Source organism: Anthonomus grandis, chromosome 22, assembly GCF_022605725.1.
Source record: "Anthonomus grandis grandis chromosome 22, icAntGran1.3, whole genome shotgun sequence".
Classification (NCBI taxonomy): domain Eukaryota; kingdom Metazoa; phylum Arthropoda; class Insecta; order Coleoptera; family Curculionidae; genus Anthonomus; species Anthonomus grandis.
The window spans coordinates 6,867,887-6,880,875 of NC_065567.1; the positions used below are offsets into that span (position 1 = coordinate 6,867,887).

General features: G+C 33.2%; 1 protein-coding gene across 4 annotated transcripts in view; it reads left to right on the plus strand.

Annotated features, from left to right (window-relative positions):
* LOC126748213 (WD repeat-containing protein 35) overlaps positions 1-12,989 on the plus strand; it is a 70,087-nt gene that overhangs the window by 3,176 nt on the left and 53,922 nt on the right. Inside the window, exon 1 of one of the 4 annotated variants that reach the window (XM_050457292.1) lies at positions 1,966-2,320. The exons of the other annotated variants lie outside the window; for them this stretch is intronic. Coding sequence (XP_050313249.1) covers positions 2,132-2,320 — 189 coding nt within the window. The 5' untranslated portion in view covers positions 1,966-2,131. Of the gene's footprint in view, positions 1-1,965; positions 2,321-12,989 lie in introns of those variants that run through there. 4 annotated transcript variants of the gene reach the window in all.

Here is a 12,989-nt window from a genome sequence, read left to right on the forward strand (position 1 = left end):
GCAAGCATTTATCAATTAACAATTCCCGAAAGGCTACCTCGTAATTAGCCACTTAGGAATGGGGAGTTTATCTTCCAATCCCGCAGCCAGAGTTAGTTAAACGCTCTATACTGTATAATGCAAGAAACATGCACAGTCATCTGCTACTTGATATCAAATCTATCTTTTCCCACATCTCGCAAGGCTTTTAAATCACGCTTGGTGAAGAGAGCATTGTAAGCAGTGAACCACTTTTGTATTAAATAATATTAAAACGTTGTACTTTATACTATACTTATATATTGTGACCACATATAATTTTTGTTTTATTTTACAAAGATTTACAGTATGTATTTCATCTTCATAATGTAGAGTATCTGAAACATGGCCGAGTCCACAGATAAATTCTCAAGTGGTTAAAATTCTGGGTTATAAGTAGTTTGTCGAAGGGTGGAGGTGAGTTGTTGGCGGCTGAGCGCGAGCTTAAGGTATTTCCACAGATGTAAATAGCTTCGCAGATGATAGATAGATGTAAATAGCTGCGGAGATATTTACATCTGTGGTATTTCCTGTGAATTTGGCTGATTTAGATTGTACAGTTTATTGAAATTTCAGGTGGCCACATACCCTTTGAAAAATGGGTTTATCATACAGTGTTATGCATATAACGCAGTCAATGCCGTCTATGGCGACTAACTAGACAGTCACGTACCCAAGTGCTCCGTTAATTTATTCAATAATTGTGGTATTTTCTGCATTAAAGTTAGTGAAATTTTGTAGGGTCGGTCATCTTGACTCTATAAATTTATCCAGAGAAAAATTATTTCTGTAAAGTGTGCTATAGTGTGTTAATTGGCTTTCTTTTTAAACGATAATTGGAGCGCCATAGCCGCGCACACACTAAACCAGTGACCATCAAAATGCCTATAACACGTTCAATATCGGATTCCGATGATTTGGAAAAATTAATTACAAAAGTGTGTACCAAACTCATTAGCCAAATGGAGGAAAGAATTGTTTCTAAACTTAGCAGTTTGGAAAAAATGTTATCTTCATTTTGTGAGCGTGTCGAGAATTGTGAAGCCGCCATAAAAAAAAATACGGAGTCAATGGCGGCCCTGGAAGATCTGCTTGAAAACATTGAACAAACATCAATAAAGAACAATTGTATCAGAATTTGTGGCATGGAGATTCAGGAGAAGAACAACATTCCGGTTGTCGTTTCTTCATTTATAGAAAATAGGCTAAAGATACCGTGTTCATTACAAGACTTGGACTTTGCCTTTCCTATGAACAATACAAAAACCGATCGACCTACAATTCTAGTTCGGTTTGTATCTAACATAAAGAAGAAAAATGTTATGGCCGCCAAGAAACTTCTTAAAGACTCAGGAGTTGCAATTTTTGAAGATCTGACAAGAAGGAAGTACTCGATGCTTGTGGCTGCAAAACGAAAATATGGTAAGAATACTTGGACATGGGATGGAAAAATTTTTTATTGGGACTCTGTAAGGCAGACAAAGGTTCAGGTTATTGATGATAACCATCGTCAATAATTACGTACACGTATACTGTTTAACTTAATAATATCTTACTTGGAACTCGTATAGTTTGTTTGGAAACCACTGAACCTATGTTAAAGCGGTAACTTATAATATGTACTTGGGTATTTCGATTGCAGGAATGTGCGGTTTTTTCCTAAACATTGCGATACACATTTCTAATTTTTGCAGCCCGTGAATATTCATATTTTATTTACTTGGGAATATAATAAATATTTTTGTATGGTACATGCAAAAGATTATTGCGTTATAGGTAGTAGGCATTTTAATTAATTATACGATATTGTATTATATTGCAGCATTCTGTTTTTTCTTCTTGAGTTAGGTAAAATTCATATATTTTCATTATATTTACATATATATGTATGGTTATCTTTTATGATTTATCAAACATTGAGTTTTTTTTTCATTATTTTTTACTCAATCAATGTTTTTTTCTACTACCACGTTTTAAGTAACGTACATTATATTATGATGGGGGTATCTTGGGTAAAGTGGGGTAAAATCTTAAGCGGCAGGAACACTTATATCTTCGAAGTCTATATAGGTTTTTGAGATATGAGTAGTGTTTAGTTTTTTTTTTTTTTTTCATGAGCGATTTATTGTTTAAAGTTGCGAATTTTAATGTAAGGTCTTTATTTACGGGTTTTCTAGAGTTTAAAAATTTAATACTTAAATATGACTTTGATATGGTATTTCTTACAGAGACATGGCTGTCTGATGGTGATGATGTTGAGGTTTTTTCTATTCCTGGTTACCGGTTTGTTCATAAGGATAGGGTAGGTAGAGGTGGAGGTGTTGCAGTCTATTTTAAGAACACTTATTCGCCAGAAATTGTTTCATTGCAGTTTACTGTTACACATTTTTTAGAATATTTGATTCTTAAATTAAAAATCAGAAATAAATATTACTGTTTTTGCGTCTTCTATCGACCTCCTAATTCTAATTTTAATTTATTAGTTAATGACTTTGAGAATATTTTTTCATCTATTTATCCTTTTTTTGAGCAGGTAATATGTCTGGGAGATTTTAATATTAATCTACTGAATGAAACAAACCCTTTAATATCCTTGTTTGACAATTTTAATTTAATCCAAATTATAAATCAACCTACTAGAATTAGTCGGAATAGTGTATCACTTCTAGATCCAATATTTGTAACGGATGAGTCTTTGGTCAGTGATTCGGGGGTTGTGTCGTTAGAGGGGGTATCTGATCACGCCTTGGTTTATTGTTATTTAAAAATAGAAAAGGTGTCTTTTAAGCCAAAACTTATAACTTACAGAAATTTTAATAATTTTAATGCTCGTGAATTTTATAATGAACTTCAAGCAATTAACTGGCATAATATAATTTACGAGCAAAATATTGACAACAAAATTTCCTTATTAAATGAATACCTTCTTTATATCTTCGATAGGCATGCCCCCTTTAAAACAGCAAGGATTACTAAACCATGGGCGCCCTGGCTCTCACCAAATATTAAGGTTTTTATGCGACAAAGAGACGCAGCGCTTCGAGAATTATAGAGGTCCCGAAATGTACACGACTGGGAAAACTATAAAAGGTTGCGAAATCTTACGTTGTCTATGGTACGAAGGGAAAAAAAACTATATTTATCTAATATATGCGCTGAAAAAAGTATTAAAAAAACCTGGAGGACTCTTAAATCTTTTAATGTTTGTTCAAATAATGATTTGAATATTCCGGATTATTTACTTAATCCTGAAGATATAAACTCATTTTTCAGTGAATTTTTGCAGAATACGTCAAACTGTTCTTCTAAAATTAATTTTTACAATCAAAATATTTTCAACGACAATATTCAGTTTAATTTTAATTTAGCTAGTGTTTCTCAAATTAATAAAATACTAAATGGTATAAAAACAAATGCTTCGGGGGTAGATGGAATTAGTGCCAAATTACTTAAATATTGCAGTCCCTTCTTAGATGTTTACATTACACACATAATCAATTGTTGTATAGAACAAAGTTATTTTCCTGATCAGTGGAAATTATCAATAGGTAAGCCACTTCCGAAAGTAAAGAATCCAACTAACTATGGTGATCTGAGAATAATTAGTATATTACCGGCTTTGTCAAAGGTTTTCGAAAGGGTTCTGTATAATCAGTTGATTGAGTACTGCGGTGTGAATAAAATTATCCCGGAGACTCAGTGTGGCTTTAGAAAGGATTTGAGTACTGATGTTGCCCTAATTGGAGTTACTGACGACATAATAACGTCAATAGATAAAAAGTTGTCTACTGCTTTGATTCTGTTGGACTTTTCGAAAGCGTTTGACACGATCAATCACGAACTTTTATTGGCGAAACTGAAATTTTATGGACTTCTCGATGGTTCGGTGATGTTGATTAAATCATATCTTCATAACAGATTTCAAAAAATATTTTCAAATAATTCATTTTCCGAAGAAGCTAGAATTTTATCAGGCGTACCTCAAGGGTCAATCCTAGGACCATTATTATTCATAATCTACACCTCAGATATACTTACATCATTAAAGTACTGTAAACTGAGAGCTTTTGCCGATGATACCCAGGTTTATCTTCACTTCAATCATCAGGATTATTTGCATGCATCTTCTTTAATAAACCATGACCTGAATTTACTTAACCAGCTTTCTTCTTGCCATAATCTAAAACTTAACCCTCTTAAATCAAATGTTATGATTTTTGGACCTAATAAAGATTTTCTTAAAAATAATTTAAATATCTTATTAAATGATGTTCCTCTTCCCAAGATGGATCGTGCAAAAAATTTAGGCATTGTCCTGGATACTGAGTTGAGGTTTCGTGAATATGTTAAATTGTTAATTCAGAAGTCATTTTTATCATTGAAGATTTTATATAATAGTCGTCAGGTTCTTAGTTTTCATTTGAGAAAAATGCTTTGTGAGTCTCTGGTCCTGTCCAACTTCAGCTACTGTGATTTTATTTATGGTCCTTGCTTAGACATTGCAGATAAAAATCGTATTCAGAAAGTTCAAAATGCTTGCTCACGGCTAATATTTGGATTACGAAAATACGATCACATTTCACACACATTTAAAGAGCTTAACTGGTTGAGGATGGACAGGCGCAGAGAGTTACACTTAGGTAATTTTTTGTTTAAAGTTTTATTAAACCCCTCCCTTCCCTCCACTTTACGGAATAAATTTGTTCCTCGTTTAAACGTTCACACAAGAGTGATCCGATTTCCGGAGAGGATGACACTTCCTCGTCATTCGACTGCAATGTTTCAACGTTCTTTTACGTACAATGCCATTAAACTCTACAATAACCTACCAACTGAATTGTCAACTTTAGATCAGAAGTCATTTAAATCAAAGTTTAAGAAATATCTTTTACATTTAACCTTCAACCCGTAATTTAGGCCTTTAATTATTTATTTTATTTTTGTCAATCTTTTATATTTAGCTATTTATTATTTATTTAAATTATATATATATTGTTCTTTATTTGGGTATTTAATGAATTTAATAGAGTTAATCTTTATATTGTAGCTTAAGTTTATGACCGTTGAGTAGGGTTCAGTAGAGTAGCTGTCTTAGCTAGACTGCGCCCTGCTTCTCGGGTACTTAATTATAGAATATTATTATTGTACTACATCTGTAAATTTTGAATAAAAGACATTTATTATTATTATTATTATTATTATTATTATTATTATTATTATTATTATTATTATTAATGTGTACCTACTGTAAAAGCATATTGATTTCATGAATGAAAATTTAATTATAAAAAGTTAGTTCAGAACCTTTATAGTATAGACCCAAAAAACAACTGAACTGAAAACTTTATTCTTCATGGTTATAAGGTATTTACAGTAACGTATAAATCATGTGTATAGTCGCGGCGTTTGAACTTGGGTGAATTATAGATACTACACGAAGGATATTTACATGATATTTTTTATATTTTATCACGTGTCTATCATGGAAAATAGACTTTTTTTTAAATATTAGTAGGTTTCATTTAATATATATCGTAATAAAATCATGCTTAAATTAAAAATGTAGAGTAATTTCTGGTAGATAATATATTAATTAAACTTTTAATACCATTATAGTTTCGCTGGTGATTGTCCATCGGAAATAAGAACTAGACCAGAAATGGTTGCATCTTGCCCTGTGATTTTTTCTTGTATATCTTTTAAGTGCCTAATGTCCTTTGTTTCGTACTTCTTTATGTCCCATTATGGTTTTCACTCTTTTTTTGGTATCCCTGTATGTACTATTAGATATAGTACATTTCCCCTAGGTCTAAGTTGTTATCAAAGTCTAAAAGCTACCTTATTTTACCTTGTTGACTTTTTGGTTTGTTGGTTCTCTTATTTTGCTCTTTGAACACTTAATGTCTGGAAAAGGAGAAATCATTTGAAAGAATCGTCTTAAGGATTTTGGATGGTTGTTTATCTTAGTCCTTAAGAAATAGCTAAAAATATGTTATTTTTATAAGGAAATATGCCACATATAGAGCTTCTGGCGGGCTGAGGGCTTTTGGTTCCCATTTAATTAAAGTGAGTTCCTTCTTGTTTTTCCCATGGAAATCGTGGGTTTGCACAAAGGGATTTCCTGTGAAGCCATTTTTGTTGTTTACTTTTGAATTGACGGTCGAAGTGACAGTCAACCGCTGGCTCCTTGTTGCTAATTGTAACAATGCCGATACGCTGTTTGTACTTTTCTTCTATAAATGTCCCATTGGGAAAATTTTCTTCTCGAATATGCTTTATTTGTTCACTTAAGCATTCTATGTAAGTTTTGCGTTTATTCTAGTTTTTCTAGTTCTTTTTTTGGAGGACGATTTTAGATCGTTCTCCGTTGGCTGGAGGTTGTAGTTGTGATCGCACGTTGTTTTTGATTTTTTTTGGAAATTTTATTCTTTATAGGCAATAAAAGTGATCCAATTACATTAAAAATTTCTGTATATCTGTGTTGTACTCTTGTTTGGAAACCGTAATTTCGCCCAAAAGAGGATTTTAAAACAACCTCTAGAGGTTTATTTAAGATCAAACCCAATGCGTCGTCTTCCTTAGTAGTACCTTCCTAGTACCCTCATTGGTTTTGACTTACGATTTCTACACTTGATCCTATTTTAATAGGGGATATTTGCTTTAGAGTTTTTAGTTGTTTTCTTCTTTTTTTGTCTTGTTTGATTTTGGATTTATCCTGTACTCCGATTTATCCTTTGGGTAAACCTTTTGACTTTTGGAATTCTGCAATACCTGCTGTACCTGGCTTGACTGGTGGTTAAGTTGAACCCTTGGGATCTTTTGGATTCTCACCACTGTTTCAGCGGTTTTCCTTGGTTATAACGTCCTGATTTGGCTCATCTTACCCTTGTAATGGCTGGAACCCCCTTTAATAGGAGTGGCGACTGATTAGTTTCTACACCCGATCGCAGTCTAACACCAGCTAAGTACCCTAGCTTTATGTTGTTTTAGTGATTTCTTTCTTTTGTCTACCAATAATCTATTTTCTTTTAAGTTTAAGATTGTTGACTACATTTAAATCTCTCCTTAGTTGATTACTCACCTTGTAGAGTTTTGGTTTATTAAGTGTTCTTAAATTGAGTAAGTCGTTGAGGATGTATGATCATAGTTTACTATTAAGGGGATAAAACAAATAAAATTTAATTAATTCATAATTACGCTGTTTGCTTCTTTTCTTATTAATAAAAGGTACTCGTAGTGGGTGAGCTACTATGATGTAACCCAAATATTTTAAGTAATTTGATTGTGATTCCTATTCTACACATCTATTTATACAGGGTGTTCATTTGAAAACTTTCCACCACGGATTTATCGAAAACCACTGTTAAAAAAAAACGCCGAAATACGTCAAAGGGTTTGTCAAGGGGGACAACTTTCTAACCTAAAATTACTTCACCCCCTTTCACCCATTGCCCCCCAGGGTCATCCCCTTAAAAAATTTAAAAGGCAAGGGGTATCGAGTTATAGCTGGTTTAAAAGGTCTTTCGAAGTCTTATTTTGACGTTTGATTTTTTTAAATCGGTCGATTCGTTTTCGAGAAAATTAGAAAAATCTTTGTTTATCTTAATTTGTTCAGATAGAAAACACAAACATGAAAATATCAGTTTTCATTTCAGTAAGTGTTCAAAATGTTGCCCGTTTTTGGCCCACCAATGATATAGGCGATGTTCAAAATCCTGACGGACATTTTCAAAAACATGTTGTGGGATATCATGGCAGCTGTCGATGATCCGTTGACGAAGTTCATCCAAACTTTCAGGTTGGGGAGTAAACACAATAGATTTTAAATGACCCCATAGAAAAAAGTCTAACGGCGTTATATCAGGAGATCTAGCAGACCATTCTATAGGCCCCCTTCGCCCGATCCATTTATCTGGAAACTCGTCGTCTAGTCATTGCCGAACGGGAAGTTCGGCATATAGTGAGGAGGAGCGCCGTTTTGCTGGAAATATATTTCAGCCTCATCAAGTATAGGGTTTCCATCATCATCGATTTGGTTTTCAATGGATTCAGTAATACGCGGATTGATGGTATTTTCCAACATATCCAAATAAATGTCTCCATTTAAATTTCCGTTAATAAATAATGGCCCAATCACTTTATTTCCTAAAATGCCTGTCCATACATAAATTTTTTAGGGTACTGGGTATGTTCTTCTACAAATGCATGAGGATTTTCATTGCTCCAATATCTAGAGTTATGCTTATTAACAAATCCATTTAGATAAAATGTGCATTCATCGCTGAAGCAGATATTCTTTACATGAATAGTATTATCATTAATCGCTTCAGTCATTTTTTCACAAAACTCAATTCGCCTATCGAAATCGTCTTCGGTTAACTCTTGCAATATTTTCATTTTAAATGGATAAAATTTATGAAGTTTGGTAACTGTGTGAGCCTAATGAAATACCAGTGGCAGCAACAATTTTGCGTAATGAAGTATTAGGATTTATTCCAAAATGTCCCAAAACTTCAACTTGAGCGGCTTCATCCAAAATTCGCCGATGATCACGTTTTTTATTTGCAACAGATCCAGTTTCAGTAAACTTGGTAACAAGGTCCAAAACATACCTATGCGAAGTTATCTTCTCCGGATGTCTGGCGTTAAACGTGACGGCAGTTTGCCGAGCACATTGATTTTGGGCACCATAAATTAGAATAATTTCCACTCTTTCGGCTAGTGTGTAAACCATTTTGGACGTAAAATCTTCAATTCAACAAATAAATTTTCACTATTCCAAGACTGTCACAAATGTAACTGACGGGAAAATAAATTCTTTATTTTCCTTAGCAACTATAAATAACTAAGCAGGTATAACAATAAATACAGTTCGCCCCGGATATCTGTGTTGATGAAAAGAATGCGGAAAAAAAATCAGGTTGTTATATAGTTTTTTCCACGTCTAATCTTCGGAATTGCTGTTTATGTTGGTAGTTTTCGTTTTAAATTATAAACGAATTGTAGATTTGGCAAACCCTAATGGGCAACATTTTGAACACTTATTTAAATAAAAACCGATATTTTTATTACTCGATACCCCTTGCTATTTAAAATTTTTATTAGGAATTCGTACAACTTTATAAATAGTTTATTACATAAAAATACAAAAATCGGCTCAAGCCTTATTAACGCAACGAACGACAGAATAATAATAATCTTATACTACGCATAAAAGCGAGTTCACACTGTTGTGGGCAAAATAAAACACTGATTATTGAATTAACTGTTTTAATTAAAACTCAAAAATAGTTTGCACAATCTTAATACAATTACTTTCCAAGTCTCAACTTAAAACTAAACTCTCTTCAGTCCCAAAACAACTATTATTCAGTGCCGGGGCACTACATCTGTCAACTAACTAGGGCACTTAAGTATTTATTTATAACTTTTCTGGACACACAGATATTTAGTTACATACTTATAAATAAGAAACTGCTTATTCACATATTCTAGATTAAACAAACTTAAATGCTATAAATGTCTTTTGGATATTATTTTTAAATCCATGTTTATGAGGTGCCACAACACCAATTCTAACTACGAGCTTTTTGCACATTCCGCATATTTTTGTTTTTATGTTTTCGAATGATGCCTTGAGAGCAGCCGATGACATCACCCAGATCGGATGTTGATTTTCTTTCTTTCAACAATCGGCCATACTGACTTAATTTCCGCCCTCGGAAACATCAACCTGAAACCATTCCTTGAGGTATCGAAACTAATAGTCAGGATTCCTTAGACAATTATAAGACATAGAATCGTACAACGCATTGCGTTTTTTTTAAATTTTATTACAGCTTTAATTATTATTACCACAATTATATTAGTAGAAACATTACAATACATAAGCTCTTCTCCCAGAATAACAAACATGTTCGCGTACGCCGACCGTTTCGTATTTTGGCCAGAATATGCACCATCGACGCAAACAAACATGCATGCTATTAATTATCATAATCAGGTACTAATTTTTTTTTAACGCATGCCTTCATGCTACAATGTACCTTTTAACCTTCAGCAGAAAGCTGCTCATAATTTGTAAGGCCTTTATTAATTTTTTTTAACCAGCAGTAACCTGCTCATTTTTCCATGTCTGATAAACCCTAAGTCATCACATTGTGCAAATTAAACACACTATTTAAAGCAAGAAAATATCACTTATACATATACGAGTATACAGCAATAAATAACACAAATATTTTTATTTATTATTTACACTTTCATCATCGTCAGAGCTAGATTCGCTACTAGATGCACCTGGAGTACTGTGATATTGTAGTAAGCTATCAGCTGCTACAACTGTTTCAAACTTTTTATAACCCTTTAGCCCTTTGATACTTCGAATTTTATATCTATCATTACCCAACACTTTTACAATGACGTACGGACCAGAATATCGTGAATCAAGTTTTTTATTTACACCAGTTTGACTACAAGAATTCGCATTTTTCCATAATACTAAGTTATTTTTTACATATTTTCGAGGCATTTTATGTTTCTTATCGTAAGATTCCTTCATTTGCTGAGAAATCTTCTCCATTGCCGCAGCAGCAGCCTGCCGTCTAGTTGGAACGTCAGTATTTTCTGACAAGTCACTTTCTAAATTTTGACACAATTTTCCCTTGTGATTAAACAGTAACTCAAACGCTGTGCAATTTGTACTAGCATTTATGGTATTATTTATACCCCAAACAACATCTACAATTTTCTCATCCCAACATTTATCATTATCGATAGAAGGTTTTACAGAATTTAGAAATGTTCTATGATATCGCTCAATTTGCCCATTTGCACGAGGTGTACTAACTGCATTCAAAATATGCTTAATCTGTTTACTATTCACAAACTCAGCAAAATGGCGACTAGTAAATGCGGTACCTCTGTCTGAAATTATACGTTTTGGAAATTAAAGAAAAACCCCAAAAACCTGATTTAAATGTCTAACAGTTTCCCTAGATCCCAATGTTTTACATGGCATGACTATAAAGTATTTAGTGAATGCATCTATAATCGTAAGTATATACATAAAACCAGACGAACTTCTCGGAAACGGGCCTACATGGTCTACGTGAATTGTTTCCATAGGAGCATTTGATTTATTTATCGGATATAATTCCCCTTCAGGTCTTGCAAAATTGCCCTTATTATATGCAGACTTTATGCAAGCGCGAACATATTTCTTAATAAATCTAGTCATTCCTGCAAACCAAAATTTATTTTTAATTAAAGTCTCGCATTTCTTAAGTCCAGGGTGACCCATTTCGTCATGATATTTTATCATAATTTGCCATCGACCTGATTTAGGCATATTCCTTTTGTAAGTCATTTTTTCCCCACTATTTAACTGATTAATAATAATTTGCAACGCAGCGTCCTGAAGTTGTAAGGTTAAAAACCAATCATCAATATTATTAATATGCGCGATATTATTACTTGCGTCTGCATCTAGCGCGTTTCGGCTAAGCGCGTCCACATGACTCCTTTTTCCCGGCTGATAGCATATTTCAAAGTCAAAATCTTGAATGTGCAACCACCATCGGGCTATACGAGGCACAAGGTCGCGCTTATTAAAAGTATACCGAACGGCGCTACAATCTGTTATAATTTTAAAATGCAAACCCAGCAAATAAACACGAAAGCGTTTTAATGACTCAATAACAGCTAAAGTTTCTAGTTCGTAACTATGATAAACTGTTTCGGCTTGACTCGTGACCCTACTAAAATCAGCAACAGGTTGTTTATTTCCATTTATTTGTTTTTGTATTAATATACCACCCAAACCTTTACTACTAGCGTCTGTATGGACTTCCGTTTCTAATTTATGGTTAAACGGCACTAATACAGGTTTGAGAGTTTATTTTTTAATAAATCAAATGCATTTTTGCTGCGCTGAACCCCATTCCCACTTTACATTTTTCTTTGTTAACTGTGTTAATCGATCAGCAATTACGGCAACATTTTGGAAAACTTTCTGAAATACCCTGCTAAACCTAAAAACTGCCCAATTTCGTGAACATTTTTAGGTTCTTTAAAATTTTTAACTGCATCAGTTTTTTCGAGTTCTCGGGGCTATTTCCGCAGAATTTATTGTATGACCCAAATATTCTACCTGTGATTTTAAAAATGAACATTTTTGTAAATTAAGTTTAAGTCCATGCTCATCTAAACGCTTAAATACTAATTCTAATACTAATAAATCTAAACCCTCGGAAATGGTAGAGGAAGTTATCAAAATATCTTCTATATAAACAAGAATGTTATCGATTTCGAGACTGTTTATAATTTTATTTATTGCACGTTGAAAGACAGAAGTCGAGTTTGTTAGACCAAGAGGAGTACGTAAATATTCGAAATGGTAGTTATGAACGCTGTTTTGGGTACCGATTCAGGCGCAATAGGAATTTGATGAAAACCTTGACTGCAATCTAAACTGGTAAAATAATTTTTACCCGATAAGCAATTTAACTGTTCTTCGATATTTGGAATAGGATAAACATCTTTGAATGTTTGTTTATTTAATGCACGGTAATCAGCACATAGACGATAATCGCCATTCTTTTTGCGAACTAAAACTACAGGGCTTGCAAATTCAGAACTTGATTCACGAATTATTCCGGCATGTAATAAATCTTTTATTTTTTTTCGTACAATAGCTCTTTCTTTAAAAGGTAATCGATACGGTTTATAACAGACGGGCTTAGGGTCTTTGAAATTTGTAGACATCTCAACACCTTTTACTGTTCCCCAATTCTTTACTATTACTAGCAAAACAGTGTTGCCACCTCAACAAAATTTTATTTAACCTATTTACTGTTTCTGGCTCTAACGATTTATGAATATCAATTTCGTTTAAATTTAAAGACAAAATATTTCTAGAATGACTCACCGAAAAAGAATTTTTCTCGTGATAGTGCCCATCTAAGCATTCC